The following is a 21,120-nucleotide window of genomic DNA, read 5'->3' on the forward strand; positions in this document are numbered from 1 at the left end:
ATAATGACTCCACAGTAAATGTTGACGTAATGGGAAAACCCACCTGCACACCTGAGACGCTTACAGTAATAGTCGGGCTATTATAGGATGACAAATGAAATATCGGTAACTAAAAATAATTACGAGGAATGCTGTATTCACGTGTAAAGCTGAACATTTGTAGTTTCCTCCTTTGACTCATACCACCCACTCATTTCTGAACAAATCTAGCTTGTTGAGAGTTCGTCAATCTAGTCAAAGACAAATATTTTCTAGGTTCATTAATCATATTCCGAAGTGGAAAAAGGTGAGTGTTGTGAAAGCCTTATCTATGTCTGGAGGTCTAACCTTTGAACGTTCATGATCGTATAGGGTACTCACTGCACGACTATTTCTCCTCACCACTCTCCTGTTCCCTTATAAATTCATTTCACACCATCTATGAAGGAAAACACAACACAAATCAAACATCCATTGCTATTTGTATTTATTTAAAAACTCATGTGATCCTGTCGAAGGGCCAACATGTCTTTTTTCTTACAGCTCATGAATGGGTCAGACCAACGGTTTTCAGAAAAACATCAAATGGCATCAGTTCATATTTGTCAAATCACATGGAAGGAAAACAATTACGGTGTGTTTCTGTTCAAATTTACAAATGTGACTTTCTGTGTCGCTTTCATTTAAGAACATATCCATTGTCTGAACAAAAATGAAGAAAAATTGCATATCGTTTAAAAAAAACAAAACAAAAACAATTTTCCTGCATATTTTTTTGGCTTTATGGAATTTATTAATCTGGATATTTGTATTCATTACAGCAATCGCCAGCATGCATTTCATTGTTTTCCCAATTTTACTCATTTAAAAATGTCAAAATATGTCTGTATGAATACATTATAGACTTAGCAGTCAGTCAGATGTACAGAAAGGGAGTTTTTAAATACATTCAAAGAATAGTAATTTCATTCTTGCCGAGTGTTTGATAAATTCATCGTTACAGGTCTTGCATCTGTCTGTTAAATACAAAGCTACAGCCTGTTAGCTTAGCTTAGCGTATAGACTAGAAACAGAGCAACCATTGGCCTGGAAATGTATAAAAACGAACAAATATATTTTCTTCCCAATAATGTTTAGTTTTTTCTGTTAGGCTTGTTTGCCATCTGCTGCAATGTGTATCCCTGTGGCCCACAGTCAGAGTTTTGGGTTTTACTCTGCAGCTTTGAGGGGTCTAATCTCCTTCTCATCTCCTATTCTTGATGTTTCCTTTTCTTTTTCTTGTCCTTTTTAGATTTCTTCTCTACCACCTCCACCTTGTCTTCATCGCCCACCTCCTCGAAGTGTTTCTTCTTTTTGCCAACAGCTTCAGAGTCTACACTTTGATCCTCAGTTGGCTCATGTCCATTTTGAAGCTCAGTTTCCCTATGCTGTTTTTTATGCTTCTTCTTCTTCTTCTTGCATGGAGGCAGTTCCTCTGAGTTCTGCTCAACACCGGAGGTTGAGCTACAGTTCTCATTTGTAGCCTCTTCACTTTCTACCATTTTTCTCTTCTTCTTCTTTTTCCCTGAACTCTCCTGCTGCTGGTCCTCATCGTCCACCGTTATGACAGGAACGGAGGTACTGTTCTCTTCTACCACTTCTAGATCATCGTCTGACGTGTTCTTCTTCTTCTTCTTCTTCTTCTTCTTTTTGGGTTCTTCTGAGTCGTCAGTGGGGATGAGGATGGGTTCCTCAGATTGACCTGAAGTCTCGTCTGTCTCCATCGATGGTTCTTCACTCTCGGCCTGTCCACGAGACTTCTTCAACTGAGCCATTCGCTGAGCAAAGTACTCCTGCATAGTGAGAGTACTTTTCACAGTGTTGGTGATGGTCTCTGTATCCACTTTGAACGCCGCAGGAGTAACACTCTTCTCAGCCTCACCCTGAGAATCACTGCTGTTGCTCTCCTAGACCAAAAACACACATGAGAAGACAGGGTTAGGATTTAATGCAGAATTTAAACAATCAACACAGAAATAGACGGACAATGGTGGACCGAGGAGCTTAAGTGTTCGTCAATCATCACGCACAGATTAACCAGACAGATTTTCTTGAGTGAAAAGAGCCCAAATAGGATGTTGAGGCAACAATAGGTGTTAAAGGATCATCTTAAAATAAGCATCTCTGGACATAATTATCACACAGTTGACATTTATCATCATCTTCTTCCAACACAATGTAGCTCCACACATCCAGCTGTGCTCCTTAACTGCCATCTCCACGTCTAACCACAAACATACCTTAAATATACTAAACCATTGTGACACTACAGAACATCAAATAGAAAGAATATGTTTGTCTTTTAATTATTTTTTACAGGGTTTAGAAATATTTACATATATATTCAATTCATTATAGTACTCAGGCATACTTCTACTTGTCTTCTCTCGGTTAACACACATTTTATATTTCATTCGACAGTTTATACTTTGATCATCGAGTGCTTTAGGGAAATGTAATATGTTTGAATGCTAAACTGCAAAAACACTTCTTTTGTTATATTTGTGCACTTAGTAGCTATGGTGTTTTAATTTGTCTTGATGAAACTCTCAAAAAAGATGTTGATATACTTGTTTTGTTCCTTTTGATAAAGTATGACCTCTTTGGCATTCGGCTTGTAGTAGATGGTGACACTATTAGACAGGATATGCAGGGATGTCGTAAAGAAAGGAGTAAAGAGCCAAACTCATTCACTAGTTTTCAGTAAACTGTCTCCGATCTGGGGGACATGAGTTATTACGACACTATTAAACAGGGACTACTTTACGACTATGAGGTGCAACGCAGCCTACATTTTAACTCTACAGCAGGAACAATTTGTCACCTCACCCCTGCGACCCATTCGTCTTCATTTTCCTAATGGCCTACTCAATGCATAATGATTGGTCCAGAAGAATACAGGAGCTCCTCCTGAGAGTCGCTCTAAACAATGCTGCCGCTCAGAGTATTGCCTCAGAGATGGCATTATTCAAACCCTACAGATTAGAGATGAATTGAATATGCCGTGTTGTGTAGAGTCACCTCATGGTGCGGCCTTTAAGCTCTTACATTCAGATTACATTACTTTGGCCCTTAACACAGATTGAGGCAGACAAGCTAACTGATGGGCTGGTAAAACAATGTGGATGCAGATCTGAACTGTTCTTTTGGGACTGACTGTAAGTAGACTGAAATGCAGAGTGAAGTTAATACATTGGTTACTAACAAGGGCTACTGCCCCTCCCCCCTCAATGGGGGTGTCCCAGGACTTGTCTGCTTTTAGGTTGTCCAAATTGGATTTAGAAAAAAAACATAAATATGTGTATAAAACGTTTTAAAATATATCTTTCCTCACTCCAAAATGGACTACTTAGTAGACAACACCTCTTTAACCCACGCTCTCAAGCTAGCAGCTCACCCTCCATTTTCCTGCAGTTGGAAAATTATGTCCAAGGGTTGATGACTCATCCCTATCTATCTACTATAAAAAAGAAAGTAAGGCTGCTTTATCTCAGTTGCCTTAACTTGAGTTCAATTGAAAGACAGGACAAAATGTGTCATTTGTGGCCAGAAATTGGCCAATGACAGCGTGAAGCCAAGCGAAACATAACACCAGCAGGAAACAAAGCACATCATTGGTAAAGGTTAGGAATTTTTGGAGAGGAAAATTCATTTGGCACATTCAAAGAAGATCCACAGACAAAGGGTGAGGGCGTCCTGAAATATGTCTGTGCTTATCTAAGATGTGGACCACTGTGTTGCTACACATGCACCAGGTTTCCACGCATTACACATCTGTATGTCTTGGGTCACAAAATGTGCCACTGGGGACTTAAGCAAAACCATAAAGCAATGTGTCTTTACTACCTAAAAGGCTCTACAGTATATTATGTATTTCCATGAGGGAGTCAACCATTGTTTATTTGGTCTAATATATTGATTATTATGGTAAGAAATGATTGTCCTGCAAATATACCCTTGGATCAATACTTTTGAAGGGCTATACATTATGCATGTAAAATCAAGATTTGACCAGGTATGAAAATGCAATATAATAATGCATCTTAAAATAGTGATTCTGGAGCCTTGAGGCTTAATGACACGCCAGGTGTTCAAATGGACCACAAAGTTTTCCGCCACCTCAGTCCTCCACTAGAAAGAACCCCAACTTCTAACAAGGGGGGGGAAAGGCCCTTCAGGTGAGGCGCTATTAAACAAAACTTTCCAACTTCCCAGAGAAAATCTATACTCCCTGTTACTGCACAATGGCATCCTCTCTGCTTGGGAGAGTGGAGATGGGGCTTAGAGCTGACAGCGCCAAACAACATGTAACAGGGATTTGGGAAGATGGCTGGGGGCCACTTTAGAACTGCCTGTGAAATTACTCTCTAGAGAGGGTGAATGAGCGAGGGGGAGAACGAGAGGAGAGTGACTGAGAGAGAAACATCTCCATCAGGGGAAGGGGCTGGAATGTGGTCCGTCCTCACTACCTGGGGTCTCCATTAGACCCTGATCCGGCAGGACACACATATGTACAGTGTGGATGTGAAGCTGCTGATCCAGACAGCACTACTGACAGCCCTGGAGATCTTTGTTGGCGAGTGTTAAGGGCAACATGTTACGTGTGTGTGTGTGTGTGTGCGTGTGCGTGTGCGTGTGCGTGTGCGTGTGTGTGTGTGTTCGTTCTATGGCCTGGTATTATCAGTCACCATTTCTGTGTCATATATCAGTACAGCCGGCATGAGACAAAATGCTGATTAAAATAAATGTTATCACTGGAGGAACAATGTTAGTTGTTGATTTGATTTGTTTCCTGATATAATGAAAATTACGTTTTCTGCTTAGTATTAATACATAAAACAATAGCATTTTCTTAAGCAATTTTCTACTCGAGTATGTTGGACGTATTCATTCATAAAGACAAAAAGAAATGGGCACTCAAATACATTACTGAATTGTGTATTGTTTTAGGCAGCGGCAGCTTCATATAGTTTGAGGTTTGCAGTCCATTTCTGAATTTTCAGTATGTCAGTCACTTGTTTTACATTTTGAACTGATAAGGTGAAGCCCTGGAAACAAAAGATGAACCCTTCAAAAGAAAATGCAGTTAAGTGAGGGTAAGTCAAATGTGTTTATTAGACCCTCCAGAAAAACGCGATTCTGTGATTGCAGAATTTACCGCATAATCAGGAAAATGGCGCAGATTTTTTAAAAGGCCGCATATTTATCAAAAGGCCGCATAATCCCCGCATTTTTCCACACAAAGTTGAGGGAAAAAAAAGTTAACTCGTCTTGATGTGAAGTAGTGATGATGATGATGACGTGACATCATCAGCTCGCGCATCACAGAAGGTAAACAACACCGTAGAGGGAACGTGTGGAACTCACACGACGAACATTTCTGCTAAAGACCGGGCAAAGCAGTACCCCGATGTCTTTCACGAAAGTGGGGGGAAACTATTCTGCACCCCGTGCAACTGTGTGTTGGAGCATACTTCTTAGAGAAAATCGACGGTGACGACCCACTTTGATTCATTCAAACATTCGAAAATGCTTTCTGCTGCTGCGGACAAGAAAGCCAAACAACTCACGTTCACCGAGGCATCAACCTCCAAAACCCTTTCGAGGGCTACAAGAAACGAAGTGAGTAGCCTACAAGATTGAAGCTGGTCAGATAACGAACGAGTAAATGAAAACAGAATGAGGCGGAGAAGTGTGTGTGTGTGTGTGTGTGTGTGTGTGTGTGTGTGTGTGTGTGTGTGTGTGTGTGTGAGAGAGTGTGTGAGAGAGAATAAATAAGACAGCCCAATATTTAAAAAAAAATCTATTCTTTTTCGCAACTTTCCGCATATTTTCCGACTTCCCGCAATTTCACCGCATAAAATCACATAAAACCCCGCATGTTTAATCGCATAATCAAGGATTTTTGCCCGCGTTTTTCTGGAGGGTCTAGTTTATACCATAAGATGCAAATGCTAGAGTGATTTATTTGTTTTCCCTTATATTGCTGAGACTTAAAGCTGGGGTAGGTAATTTTGGAGAAACCAGCTCTAGTGCGCTAGAATTTGAAAATACACAGCCGAAAAAAAATCTGCCACTTCCTTACAGAGCCCCTCCTCCAACACACGAACGCGCACATGACCAATGAGGGCACGAGATAAATTTGTGCACGTGATTTTTGCAGAGATGACATTTTTGTATGGATTTTTTGTCAAAGCACTTCAGATATTCATTGCCATCGGGATGTTAAGAACATTCCATGGAATATAACAAAAAGTGTGTCTCGAGCCGGTTTCTCAAACTTACCTACCCCACCTTTAAGAGAAATGTAACATACCTCATTAACTACTTTAATTATAGACTTCCTTTTGAAGAACAATGTTTATTTTCTTTGATAGTACATTTACTTTAAAATTGGATCAAATCAACACCTACTGCAAGAGAAGGGACACCACTAATTTACAGTTTTGCAAAAATCATTTTTTGCGAAAACCATAGAAAAATGATTGAAAGAAAAAGGCAGTCCCAAGCTGCAACACAGTGGGGTTGGAGAACACACCTATATCCAGCCGTGTTTACTCCTCCTCCACCTCCTCCTCCCGGGCCCAGAAACCAGGAAAAGGATGCGCTCAGTGCACTGTGTGCAGTTCTGAGATAAGGCTCCTTCGGCAGAGGAGCAGTCTGGCTGGCTATCGGGCCCTTCCTGCTCCCCTCTCTCCCCTGGCGGGGGCTGGGGCTGGGCAGGGAACACAGGGAGGGCCCGCAGAGGGTCCCAGAGAAAAGGAGAGGGTGGGAAGACATTCAACAGGCCGCCTCCTTCAAGACACTCCAGTCCTATCTCTCTCTGCTAATGTAGCCGATGGAAAGCCAACCGAAGACATGTGCCAAGGAGCCAGAACACGGAGGCCAACATATTTAGGAGAGTCAAACAAGCCAGCAGAGGGATGGGGGAAGAGGTTCACTGCAGAGGATGGGAAACTTTTCCCCAACTAAGTCGGAAGCTTTACGCATACTTATTTTAGTATACAAGATTCCAGGGTCAATACTTTTAGGATTGTGTGTGTTATACTCTGCATCCCAATACACACCCTATAATAACAAGTCAAATTATTTGTAATGTTTCCCCAACACTGCTCAGCTTCAGACGGCATCATGAGGTCCAAGAATTTGTATGTGCTTCATATTTTATTCGCCCTACTAAAGGGGTCACAAGTGGGCGTCTTATGGCTCGACATGAATTACTTGCTAGTTACTGCTTCTCAAAGAGTTTATTATTTTCTCTGTTTCAAATCACATTATGGTTGCGTAAATTGTTAATTTTCTGTTGGACAAAATTAGGGATCAGAAGACACACATTTAACTCATGTTTTGCATTCGTCATAACCGTTTACATTCGGATAGACACATTTTTGAAGCTGTTCTCAAGTTAAACCAGTGAACATGGTAGCTAACTAAATGGGTGTTAACTGGGGCATCTAGCTCTGCCTGCAGTAGGTTTTTAAGCAAAGCCCAACAGGCCGAGGTACATGAAGCGTTACTTTGTTAGTTCAACGTTTAAGTGAAAAGTATGTTGAATAAGTAATAAACATCTTGCAAATTACCTAGCCAGATTAAAACAAGGAGATTCTTTTTAATAAACTAACATTAACAAGATCTGGATTTAAAAATAATATTGATAAGAAAATGAAACCCAAAAGGATGGTTGAAAAGGTCACTTGTATTACATTTATCAAAAAGTTACGTAGACTGATGAAGATGTCTTACAGCTTTTTTGAAAATGGTATAAATTCACATTCTGGCTCACATGTTAATTAGCATTTGACAGAGCTGCAGTTGCCCATTTATTTTCTTTAAGAATTGCCTGTATGCATTATTTGCTGGGTTTCTTTCTCCAATCATTTCCAGCCAATATCGGTTGTGTCTGTAATTGCATGAGTGTGCCCTCATTGTCCTGCCACAATAATAAATTTGGCGATACTGAAGGTCTATGGATCAGGCCCTGATTAGCCAGCTGTCTCTCCCTGATGAGCACACAGGTCCAGCATCCCATCTTTCATGAGCTGACGTGGGCGGACAGAGAAACAGGTGGATACCTTATTCTCTGTAAATAAGTGAACCTGGTTGACCTTCTTCTTTTTTTTTTTTTTAGGTAATATCTCTGCCTTTAAATTTTATCCTAATTTATTAGCTTATTTTTCTGCAGAAATTCCATATACACAAAGTAACAAAGTTGAAAAACTTTAAATGATGCACCATAAATACATAAAATGCCACACACGGAAGCTTCCACAAGACAATACTTTTGCTAAAGGCTTTTTCCGTCTGTAGTTAAGAAAAAAAAAAAGAATGGGGTTTGAAAAATTACACTTTGTGCCGGGTGCAAACACGTTTATCATGAGCAACAAATGAAGACAACATTATGCATGCAGCATGACTGCCCTGAGCTTGTTTTACATTGCAAACACTAGCCAACAATTCCCCCTCAAGAGCATAGGGTACACCCACCCCAACCACAGAGAGAAGATACAGTGATTATTTTCCCCAGATGTGATTTATTAGATTAAACAGTCAGTGATTAAACGGTGGTCGGCGGCAGTAAACAGCCGAGAGGGCTGGAAATCTTTGGGCGGTTAGCTTCACCAGGCGGTAATTACCCTGGTCCCATGTATTCTAGCTAAGGCCCGTAACTAAGAGACAGACGCCCTCTTTTTCTTTTTTTGTCCTGTGCTAATCTGTAAGTGTCAGCGAGCTGGCATGGCCAGGAGGGAGCAGTCCACAGAACTGCCAGGGAGGTAGGTGGTGAATGTGTGTGTTTTTGCAGCAGGGGGTGGAGTGAGGGGGGGTTGCTTGGCGGGTCTTGATATTTCCAGCGGTAGAAGCAAAAGGGCCCGTCAACAAACATGCTCAAGAAAGGGAGAGCTTTTTCGCTCAAAGCAATTAGATGTTATCTGAGAATGAATAAGAGCTCTCCAGCTTGACAATACGCTAAGAGCATGACTGCACTGGCCCATTCAATCTGCTCCAACAACGCAGCGAAAGCGCACGTTTACACCAGCATCCCCTTTCAATAGATCAATGCTGAGGTTAACAGACAACTGAGCCAATAAGAAAGATCTCTGCTTTAGTGCTGTATTTCTATTTATACAGTTAACTGGAAAATGCAGTGGAAGAATAATCCTGTTAATGCCAGCAGGACAGGCGCTTAATCTGTAAAGACTGCAAGTTAACAACAAATCGATACAGATTCTTTCTACATATACACAGCACCTGACATGTGTAACACTATCTAAACTGGTCTTAATTAGATTTCTAAATAATCCAACACTACCTCACGTTCCTGTTCCCAGGCCTCAGCAGCAACCTATAAAACCCGTTCTAGAGTTGAATAGAATTTCTGTAAAAAGACATTTTGCCTCTGCGCTGTCAGCAAAGTTTCACTGCTCGACTCCGCCCATCGACTCCCTGGCGCCTAGCCGACGCATCTGCCAAACGCTCGAGCCCCCAACCCGCTCCGCCCCTGCCCCATATTCCTTAAGATGCTGGTATCGGGGGAGCCTCCGCTGACGTGCGATCCTTCATGTGGACGACGCGTGGGCAGGAAAGACTTGCAACAGGTGCCACCCGATGAGGCCTGATCCTCGGCCCCTTTGTGCCTGAGCAGGAGTGGGAGTGGGAGAGGCCGCAGGGGTCATGCTGACCCGAGAGCAGGGTGAGCCATACCGACTGTCTGACTGGAGGCTCAGACGTCAAAACAAGCCATGTTCCAAATTATATTCAACCGCTTTTCCTGACATTTTTAAGGAGTAAATAACTAATGAATGGGTCACTGTTAGGATTTTAATGTTTCTTATATCATCGGGTCTGCCGACTGTAAAACTTAAATCCTAGATAAAGATATGTACTGCACTGATGAAGAGGTTGTGAGCAGTGAGCTAAATATTTAATTTTGCCAATTGCATTGAGCAACAGAAACATTTTATTATAGTTATCAGACTTCTTCACAAGATCAATATATAGAAGACTTAATCATAATAAACCATTTAATTAGAAAAAGGTTTTTAAAAGAGCTTTACATGCAAGTAATACAAATTAACAAAAAAAATAAAACAGAATTTAGTCTTTTTCAAACCCCATCCCCCCAAAAACAGGGCCGTGGAAGCAAATGTAGGTGGGAAAATAAAACTATGGCTTGTTTCCACCTTTCATGTGAGCTGGCGGCTTTAAAAAATGACTAACTTTTGTTGATGTATGAACCGGCGGGGAGTCTATTTATCAGCAGGCCCTCTGCGGTCGCCCGCTCGGGTCCCTCAAGTCACAAGCCGCGTCGCTCCCCTTTGACTGATTAATTAGCCAATCAGAGGACATTTTTCACTGGGCGGCAGAATGGTTTATTTCAGCTAATGCCGGGCTTTCGAGCTGAGGCCCGTTGGAGCCTCGTCGGCTCTTTCGGCCTGCCTGAGTGGCCGGGCAGAGGGGCAAGGGAGATAAATCAAGCCGGGCTGGCCCTCCATGTGGCTCCCCTAACTAAACCCCCTGAGGAGGGCATGGTGGTGGAGAAGGAGGAGGAAGAAGGGGGGGACGCAGGACGGCCAGGGGCACTGCTCGCCCGCCGATAAGCACGGGGAGCACAGGGCTGCCAAAGTGCCTTCATTTAGAAGTGGCCGGGGCTTTTTGATATCTCGGCAGAGAAAGCCTGTCGTTTGTCATGCTGTGAGTAATTGTGTTGAGGGGCGCTAGAGGAAGCAGGAGATGGAGGGGGCTCGCAAGCGTGGGATGGGTGATGGATAACAGAGAGCCACGTAGATGGACAGGTGCTCCAACACAACTTGATAACTTTCACCGGTCAGGGAGTGTAAATAATGGTTGTAAGCCATCATTTTCAAGCGTCTAGATGGTTAGGTGGAATAAGGGTTTGGGGTGAAATGGTGGTCATCTATTTATGGTGTGTGTGTGTGTGTGTGTGTGTGTGTGTGTGTGTGTGTGTGTGTGTGTGTGTGTGTGTGTGTGTGTGTGTGTGTGTGTCTGCCTGCATTTCAGGGAGCGTTGTGAGAAGCGATAAGAGGCGAACAGGAAGCACATCACTGCGTAGGAAGGAAAACCCCAGCAGCAGGGGGACTGGTGTTAGGGGGGCTGGAGAGACAACAGTGGGTGGTGGGTGAGGTGCTGGAAGATTCATGAGCCGGTAGACAGGCCGTTCTGGAGAAGCAGATTCAGATTTGGTCAGGTCTCACCTTGTTAGGATGCAGATATGTCATAACGCAACTGGTTCAAACCCCTGCCAATCCAATCCAACACTAAACCAAAGCCCCTAATGTTGATTTGGTCACTACTTAAGAGTACAACTCTTTAGGGTACTGAGATTTCTGGATGTTTGTAAATTGTAGAGCACAATTTGTGCCGTCACAGTAATGTGGACTATGGTAAGCACAGACCACGGAGCGCAGAGGGTCACTGGCAGTGTCACAGAGATCCTGCACAATGCCTACAGCTTGATTGGTCCATCACCCTCTTTACCTCTTCCCAGCAACCTCTGATGTTGCAGGGCTTCAACACAAGGCCTCATGGGATGCCATTGTAATTGTGTTCAGTGTTTTCGATATGGTCAATGGTGTCCCTCCTGGCTGAAAAATAACAACCCATAACTAAACGATTAGGGAGAAAATGATAGTGTGTATTGCTTGCATTTCCAATGTTAATCAGCTGGGGAGAAGCAGCCATTGTGATGTTATGGCTCTGTACCTGCGTGGGAATAGAAAAAGGTTTTTCCTTTTGCAATTTATGGATTTTAAGATGCCAATTTCTTCAAGCCAAATGCTTGAGATAAACAGAGGAAGCCAGCTAGAGGATTTTTCTGTGTCTCTGCTTCCAAAAGCTACATTTGTTATTGTCCTTCTGGCTCTGTATGGACTCAGCCGAACTTGTGACACCAAAAATACTTTAACAAATTATATTTTAGTGAATCATTTCAACAGTAGATTTGGTGTACAGCAAGTTCAGATACTTGTTTAATTGGTAATAATAACTCAGGCGATGTTTTTATTAATCAAAGGAAGACCATCCGAGACTAAACACCTTTCGACTTTTTATTAATTGTAATCTAGTATTTTTAGTTAGTCAAAGGAACATACTGTGCCTGAAATGCAGCTTGTACCTGTCTGAGCCTCTAAGCTACGCTTCAAAAGCACAAGAGCAGCATATTGCCAAATGGTAAAGTGACGTTTGAAGTGACCAACCACCAATGCCAAGAGCGGAAAGACAACTTTTTTGCAAGCGTCATCATTTCAGATTTCTGCACACCTCGCCCAAATTTTGATTTGCCTTTAATAATGCCCGCTGGCATTCTAACACCCTTATGTGAGCGCTCCAAGACAGAAGTGGAGAAAAGGGGGGAGTGCAAAGAGAGAAGTAGGGGGTAAGAGTGCAAATCCCTTAACTGGATTTAGGTGCTCTCGCCGCCACCGGTGGCCTTTTGGCAGTGTTAAAGTGACGTGGCTAATCTGGGCCACAGGCTTCACAAGGATCACATGGTACTGCAGCGACTGATAGAGGCGTCAGCACCAATGGTCACCCTTAATTACCGAGGGAGATAAGCTAAAACCACCTGGCCAAAGGGAAAGCATTTCCACCCTCAGTGCACACTTGACATTGAACGAGATCAGGAAGGATCAGAGTACTGCCCACCCAATTTAGAAACCCACTGTTTCAGTGCAAACAGTCATTCACACCTTGGATAATAAATGTTCTCTACAGATATCTTGTTACTTGAAGCAGTGCCATTTGACACAACAAGACTGACTGGAACTAATAAATACGTACATGTTTTACAGGAATTAGTCATGATCATATGACCTGTTTAGGATATTATTTTAAACACAAGACAATACTAGAGACAAGTGCATCAAACATAAAACCTGACTATGGAAGATAATGGAAGTCCCAACTATTGACGTAGTTATTGTGAAGAAGTGTTTTATGTGTAGGTTGCTTCATGACAGAATAAAATCAAAGCCAAACATTATTTCTTCATCTTTAAGAGAACTGGGGATTGTTTTCTTGATTTGTTAAAAAATGTGTTTGACTTTGTTAGCAGGTTAAAACATAACAACAATAAATTCAGCCTAAATTGAATTTTATATCAAAAGAGGAGTGTTTAGCGATTATGGATTTACAAAGAAAATCATGATTTATTTCTCTTACCTTCTCTGGGTCATTGGAAGACCCTCCTCTCTTTCCAAAGATACAGTTTAGGTCAGTTTTACTGCGGGAGGACAGGTCCTTTCCTAAAACGGACACAAAACAAACACATTTTCTAAAAATTGCAAAGCCTATTTCAACCAAGTTAGTTTTTTGTCTCTATTATTCTTGCTTTGAAATACAATTCATGGTCACATTCATCCCCAAGACACACAAAATAAATTAACATATTAAGGGCAGCTATTTTTCTAAGACAACATGTAATAGTTGAGGAGGAGTGGGAGGGGTGGTCTCTTAAGGAAAGAAAAGGGGAGGTTTGCGTAGTCTGCTTCTGGATCCAGGGATAAAACGGCAAAGAAAAATAAACCGACGAAAAGGTCTTCCACGCACCCCTCCGGATTCCCATTTTCAAGCCGGGCCTCAAAGACTCCTTGAGCACACAGTGGTCTGTCTCGAGCCCAGGTCCTGTTCGTACAGCTGCATCCTCTTCCTTCAGCGGGGCTCTGATAACATTTAGTTATTTATTGCTTTTAAACCTCTATCTCCCCGACTCTTGGCTTTGAAAGCCACTGCACATGCAGGTCTGAGAAGTAAAACCAAGAAAGTATGTTGAAAATAAAATAAATGAGGCGGGGGGGGGACTGAGGTGTTTGTCTTCTAGTGAACTCGGGTCAAACGTAAAATGATGCCCAATGTGACCTTTCTGCTGTTTGGATGACGAAGTACCTGTCAAAATTCTCAGGCTTTGAGGTGAAAGTGCAAGTAACAATGTTCTGATAAAAAAGGGGCTGAATGCCATCATGCAGGATGAAGCATGTGCGCTGCTGTCGTGCAGCGGAATGTGTTAGTGAATACATGCTGGTTTCTAAGGACACGGTTGAAATGGTAACAACTATCAGGGAAGGCAACTAGTCAAACCGGACCAACAGATCACTGAGGCTCTACAGGGGATGCACAAATATGACAAATACTAAATGATGAAAAAAGCTAAATAAGATGTTCTCCAATAAAACAATGTAGTTAGTTTTAGAAACACTGAACTGCAGGTACATGTAAGGTTTCTAAGGAAACAAGTAACAACTCTATCTGTGACCTGAAGCTCTTTAGCTGCATAATATGTTGTAGTTGCCTTGTTTTGTGTTTCCTTAAAATCTCCAATTACAGAACTATACTGACTAAAATGCGAACATTTGTTTTGATAAAAGCCCCAAGACTGCAATTAAGCCAACAACACGGAGAAATGGACAGAGAGCTTGTGGTTTAATTCTGCATCAACCACCCCTGCTGCAGTGACAGGTGATAGATGGAGGTAGCAATTAAAACTGGGTTACTGGTTTATGCTGTGAGCCCGGACCAAAGCAGCGGAGATTTTGGTGCCTTTCCCCACAAACAAAGACCATCAATCCTCAGCGCTGGCAGTGAGGGAAGCAGCCTGAACAGGATATCAATAAAAAGCAGGAGAGAGTAAGGAGGAGGCCAGCGCTGAGACGCAGAATAAGATGTTTGGAAGGTTCCCAGATGCTTCTGTAGCCACAACATTTTTAATGCTTTAATGTTTTTACAGCTTTCTTATCAAGTTAAGAAATACATTAATGAGAAATTACTAGATGCATTTTAGTTAATGACTAGGCTTAGACCATACAGTAATATCTCTTACAATTTTAAATCAGACTGAACATGAAATCAGGTTTTAAAGAGAGCACTTTGGGGCTGGGAATGATCCTAACTTGTTTTCTTTTCATTCTGATTTCGGCTTATAATGATTATGAAAACCAAATAATTAATATAAATTATTATAATTGTGCCAGTTCCTGTATGACACTCACCTTTGTCTTGTGTTATAAATATAGCAAACCTTTTTTCTTTACAGCCGTGCACATTAAGAACAAGTAGAACAGGGACAGCCGCTATTTTGCTGTAAAAGTGCACCAGACTCATGTACTTTCCTTTATAAAGTGCCCTCTTTTTTTATGTAAATGCATGATGTTTCCATAATAATCAAGCAGAACTGGTTGACTTAGTTGACACATGCACATGCAGAACTATGAGGAGGACCTGACTTCTCAACCTCTCATCTAACAAGCTTAGCAACCCTAAATCCATTACCAAGCCTTAACTTGGCAACAGCTTCCCTGAGAGGAGCGCTAGCGTCAGATCAGTCAGTGGTAGCATGCAAACAGGCGTGGCCGGTTATATGTTGCCAGGTAACCCTTTGTTGGCATATGCCGATTTAGACCATAAGCTGGCCAAAGTGAAGCAATGCACTGGCACTTTATGCCTGTCAGACAACTTAAGGCAGGCGGATCACCCAACTCATGTTTCCAATCAAGTTATGGACAAACAAGTAGTGCCAGCGTCCCTTCTGTTGCACGACAACGGTTGTTGCCTTTTTCTTTTTTTAAAGAAACAAGTCAAAGTGGTGGCAGGTTGCCAAAGACACGTCTGCTGCCTACAGAGGAACAACATGTCTCAAGATTGAATTCTGGTTTCCCTGTAAATGCCTCGTGTTTAACAAACGGCGGCATTGTCAGGTGCTACCTGCTCTCCAGCTCCCGTTCCCTTTAAATAGCTGCTGGTGATAATTAAAGGGATCTCCTCAAATGGATTAAAAGTCCTGCAAAGTCAGACTTTATTAGCTGATGACTGGATGGGGTACAAATGCATCCTTAAAGAGGCCCAAGTTCACAGTCAACAAAAGGTGATGAACAACAGATACTGTCACATTGACAATAACACTTAAGCAAGGTATTGTTTCCAGTGCTTTTCATGGGGTCAATGAGGCCGTCTTGAGAGGGCGGAGTGAGGTGGATATAGCTGGGAGGATGCAGAGATTCAAACAGAAGTGTAGCATTTCAAAACGTTTGATGGGACTCGCAGGGCAGGGACAACAGGAAATGTTTTCAAAGATTTCATCGCAGAATGGAAATATCACCATGCATTCTCATTATGACTGTGTGATATATCCTCATTAAGAATAATGGAAGTTATGATTTTATCTATGGTGCCAACGCTAGAGAGGGATTAAGCAGAGGTAAAGCAAGACTAAAAGCAGGCCAGGTCTAGGCTAGAACACAGTATTTATAGTCACTGAGGGGACACGCAGGGAGCCTACAAGAACCCTGAAGACTTTGTTTAAATGAGACTCGCCCCGTGAGGAGACATTAAACAGTCACTGTTAGTCAGGATTTAATAAAACTAAATCTAAAAATAACATAAATAACTCACCTAAGATGTTTTAATGGAAATGTGGTAAACAGTGCCATGTTGTTAAATTATCATTGTGAAGTGATATTTAGAGATGGCATTCATTTTCAAATTACCCAACAGATGCAAAATCCCAGAATGAAAACCAACTGAAGCAAAGGTGCGTCTGCAAGACTCCGAAAAGTCTGTTATAATCAGTTGTGGGACTTCAACAACGTATGCATAGGGACTGAGGGTAAAAGGGAGAGCACCAGATGGAACATTATTATGTTCATAGTGTCCGTGCTTGTTGCCTTAATTGTGCCTTGTATGGTGCATCTGATGCACCGGGGTCTTTTTCTGGCTCCTGCCAAATTAAGATCACATAAACAGGGTGAGAGGGTCTAGAGAAGAGACTCAGGTCCTACGTTATCTAGCAGGGTCATCTAATGGGTCACAAAGCCCCTGGGAGGTGTTGTTTTTAGGGGGCCAGTAAATGGACATGCCAGATGCCCCAAACAGGAAACAGGAAGTTGCTATTGAATGACGTAAAATGTAAAAGGCTCTCCCAGGTGAGGCAAAAGTTGAGATATTTTGTTTGCTCATGTATGCTGACCTCAGGATGTACATTGAACCAAATAACAAAAACTGTTATGGATTAATTACTTCAGCATGTGTTAATGCTTCATAAGTTTGCAATCCTTTCAATCCAAAAGGAGGAGCTAAACGAATGTTTAAAAATGTTTATTATCGTGACAATCATCTTAAAAAAGTGTAATCAGTCTATATGCTCTTTGCTCAGGCAGTACTTTGCAGTAAAATATGGGCTTGTGGTTATTCAGTTTGGTCTCCAGTGGTCCTGAACATCAAATTCCTCCTCTAGCCTATCAGTGTTCTGGCCTTGACCAGCAAATCTTAACTTCCTGACGTGTAAAGGAGTAATGAAAGTAGAAGGAAGAGTTATTAATAACCTCCCCTAGCACTGACCGGGCCATCTGACCCAGTACAGGCTGACAGAGCTCAGATCAGCTTCAGAGGTCCGAGCCAAGTGCACAGGCTCAACAAGGGGCTAAAGAGACTCCTCTCTGTCTGTCTGGAATGACTGTATGAAAGGTTGAAATAAAAAAGTGGAAGCACACAATTGAGTGGGACCTAATTTCAGTATACATCTACCTTAAAACCAAAAACAGAGATATTTTCACGAGGGAATTGTTTTAGTGCGATTAACGGTTGATCCAGTGATACTACAGAAACTGTTTTAGAGGTAATATATAATGGGTGCTAAGATTGAGAAGAGAAAACACCCCTTGAGCAAATAGTGCTCTCCTGAGCTATGTTTAGCCCTTGGACTTGGTGCTGTAAAGACCCGTCTGCTGCCAAAAGATAGACCCACCTTTAGTGAACTTCATGTAATGAACCCTCTTTTTGCCGGTCTTGGACTTCTCCTCCAAGCTGAATCCTTTTGGCTCCTCTGACGTTGGAGGTTCTAAAAATAATAAAGAAATACAAATAAATATGGTCATGTGATGAAAATGTAAGACGCATCTTTGCACCAACTTTGATAAACCAGTATTCTAGCAGTGCAGTGTTTCCCAGAACAGTGGTAACAAGATGTTTCTGTGAGAATGTATCCTAAATGTTGCCGTGTGGCACCCTCTACTGTCCGACACAGGGACCAAACAAAGACATTGCTGCACTGGGATTTTGTGTAGTTTCAGACAGAGCCACAACGTTGAAAAATGAGTACACATCATGCATCAACTCGTGACAATACGTAGCCAGGGTATAGGATCATATCGGATACATATTGGTGGATGGAGAATTTTCACCATCTAATAAGAATCTAATCACAAATACATATGAAAAGAAAACATCCTATCGCTAGATCTCAACTTGTAATAGTTATTTCTTCTTTCTTTTAAACAACCAAGGGAACCCAAAGTGCTTGAACCCAATGTGTGAACTGGGATGTAATGACAATAAAGATAATGTTTCATTTTTTAAATCAAAAACAACATTTAATCCAACAAGGACAATCGGTTTGGGAAGAATAAGAGTGAGACACTGTTTTGAAGTAACACCGCCACAACTACATCATAACCCATTTGTAGACAGTGCATTATAAACACTAATGCTGTGGATGTACATACCAGCGCTGTTGTTTTGACCATGGTGGTTGTTCAGTTGAGCTAGAAGCTCATTGAAATCATCTTGGTGGGCAATCCACTTATCCTGTGAACACAACAGGAGTTCATTTCATTTCATTTCAAACCTTTATTTAGACAGATTGGTCCCTTGAGATCATCGATCTCATTTACAAGGGAGACCTGCATCATTTAGTTCCACATGAAACATAAAAACAACATACAAACAAACAACAGAGGATAACAAACAACAGAGGATAACAAACAGAGGATAAATGTAGTGTGTTAGATGTAGATTTAAACACTCAGTTGACAGATTATAAGAAGGTACAGCTAGCCAGCCTTAATTCTTTTTAATACAACAGTTCTGGCATTAAACCTCCCTTACCTCGATTATAATGTATACTTTGTTTTAAACCCTGACAATGTTTTTATTCGCGTCATTTAAAATCTGTACCATAATAGATGTTTTACATTTTAATTTGTAAGTTGATTGAATACACCATCTCACATCACATAAACGGTTTCCATGCACTACAAACTACATTAACCAATAACCATGTTACTAATGCAATCAATATGGACTTCTGATTACTTATTCTCTTTAGGTTCTCGTAAAATGTCCTTGGTTTTCAGATTCAGAGAAACAATATTCCATTTATTCTAGTATCAAATCCCAAAGCGTTGAATGTGCTCACCTCAGAGCTGGCAATGGTTCCAAAACCTTGGTGGTTGTTTTTAACTTTGACTTTGATATGATCGGTGGAGCCCTGCTGAGCTCTTCCCAGGCCCTTCACATGAAAAGAGAAGACATTACATTTAACACAATTGTTTCTTTACTCATCCGCTCACTGCCAGTTTAATAATAAATCACCGCTGTTGATCTAATAAGAAAGGTCCACCTCACCTTGCCCTTGGACCAGCCCATTCGCTCCAGCATCTTCTGGCCAAATTTGGATTCATCCTTGGACCAGGCGCTGTTCCTGGGGTCAACAGACCACTTCAGTTTTTTCTTGGCTGCATAGAGAGAAGCACCAACATTACATAACAGTCATTGAACAAAATATAACATAAACGAGCATGAAAGCAACTCACAATGCACGCTGACACCGACAAGACCGTATGCTTACTAAGACAAATGTTACTGTGCAGCATCGTGATACAACTACCCAGTTTAGTTACCCAAACCTGTATAATAATACAGTTGCCACACAGTTAGATATCATATGTAGCCTTGTATTGCGTCCGTTTTCCTTCGAATACACATCTTTCAAAATATCAAAGTATGCTGCTGGCCCTTCCTGGTAAATAAATCAGGTTTTGTTCTGTAAAATAATGAAGACTATAAGGTGCCCTGTGCATGTAAACACACTGACATCTGTCAGCATTACGGGACCTAAACAAAAGCAACGTCCGACAACATTGGAGAAAACAATGTGCAAAAGAGGACAACACGTTTTTTAACAAGAGAGCAGACAAATGGATAACAATAGATGGTCATTAACGACGATATAGTTAACTAAACTGAGAAATTGACAGGTGACTGCAGAGTTACAAGAGAAAACACGTGTTGTCGTATACTGCTTTTGGTGTGCTAATGCTAATGTTAGCAAGCCGAACAGTTGTAATACGTATACAATTGAATACTTTCAGAAGAATGTCTCTCAACAGCTCGTGGATGTATTATTAGCGAAAATAAAATAAGAAAAAACGGATTGTTTAATTGAAATAAAAAGGGAAATATCCGTAAAAACAATTGAAGAAATGTACATACGTTCAGCAAGCATGGACATCCTGAGGTCCTCAAACAGCTTGACGGAAGTTGCGTAGCCTTCGCAGAAATTGCCTGAAGATATATATATAAATACCACGCTGGTTGTTTGTCGGCAACATATCCTTGTAAAATATTTGCTATATGTCGTATTGCACATGGGTGTAAGTATATTAATTGCCTATTGTATTTACAATTAATATTATCGTTATTTTATTACTATCAAGTGTTCATTTTAGCCATAGATTTTAGCCAACAGAGAGCGCCACAGCCACAACATAAAGTAGCCTGTGTGCTGTGTCACAAAAACCACAGCCCAATAACATTATACATAATGTCCAGTAGATCATAATACAAATAAATTGTTATTGATTCAAGAAAAATTTAGAATAACAAAAAAACTGCAGACCGGAAAATAATGTTTTACTGGAGATCTTCCAATGGCAATATGAATTTGGAAAATTTGGAAAATTGAACTATGATCTTCCCAAACAAAAACAAAAAACATTGCTTAATCATTCAGCAACACATCAAGCCATGTGTTCTTGCTCAAATCGATTCAGATCAAATTTCTAAATGTTTTGTAGTGGATGGAAAAAGCAAGGAAGATGCTTAATAAAGAAACAGCCAAGCATAATGTTGTACTCTCTGAACAAGGTTCAACAAAATATGAATTATTTGTGTCCTTGTTCAGTCTCTTGCATGCCAACAAGAATACTTTCACTCTGAAACACGAGCTAACACACCTCAGACTGCACCGATTGCATTTCACATGCATTTTACATTTCTCTTATGTAACTTGTTATCAACATATTAGACAACAAATTAACC

General features: G+C 41.2%; 2 protein-coding genes across 2 annotated transcripts in view; one reads left to right on the plus strand and one right to left on the minus strand.

Annotated features, from left to right (window-relative positions):
* The window catches only part of LOC104962277 (chloride channel protein 1-like), a 222,102-nt gene that overhangs the window by 131,004 nt on the left and 69,978 nt on the right, over positions 1–21,120 (plus strand). The gene's annotated exons all lie outside the window — the stretch shown is intronic.
* pinx1 (PIN2 (TERF1) interacting telomerase inhibitor 1) lies at positions 452–20,358 on the minus strand. Its single transcript, XM_010790702.1, has 7 exons — positions 20,293–20,358; positions 19,426–19,535; positions 19,217–19,309; positions 18,525–18,606; positions 17,768–17,860; positions 13,195–13,277; positions 452–1,925 (listed from the first exon to the last, which is right to left on the minus strand). Exons 1-7 carry the CDS (start codon positions 20,309–20,311, stop codon positions 1,230–1,232), a joined length of 1,176 nt encoding a protein of 391 aa, XP_010789004.1. The 5' UTR covers positions 20,312–20,358; the 3' UTR covers positions 452–1,229.

Source organism: Notothenia coriiceps, unplaced genomic scaffold (genome assembly GCF_000735185.1).
Source record: "Notothenia coriiceps isolate Sejong01 unplaced genomic scaffold, NC01 NC01_scaffold00034543, whole genome shotgun sequence".
NCBI classification, from domain to species: domain Eukaryota; kingdom Metazoa; phylum Chordata; class Actinopteri; order Perciformes; family Nototheniidae; genus Notothenia; species Notothenia coriiceps.

Excerpts from the sequence above, each read along its gene's own strand:
- pinx1 (XM_010790702.1), bottom strand. Across the intron at positions 19,310-19,425 it reads TGGGCTGGTCCAAGGGCAAG|GGCCTGGGAAGAGCTCAGCA; the intron begins GTGAGGTGGACC and ends TTTCATGTGAAG. Across the intron at positions 1,926-13,194 it reads CTTCCAATGACCCAGAGAAG|GAGAGCAACAGCAGTGATTC; the intron begins GTAAGAGAAATA and ends TTTTTGGTCTAG.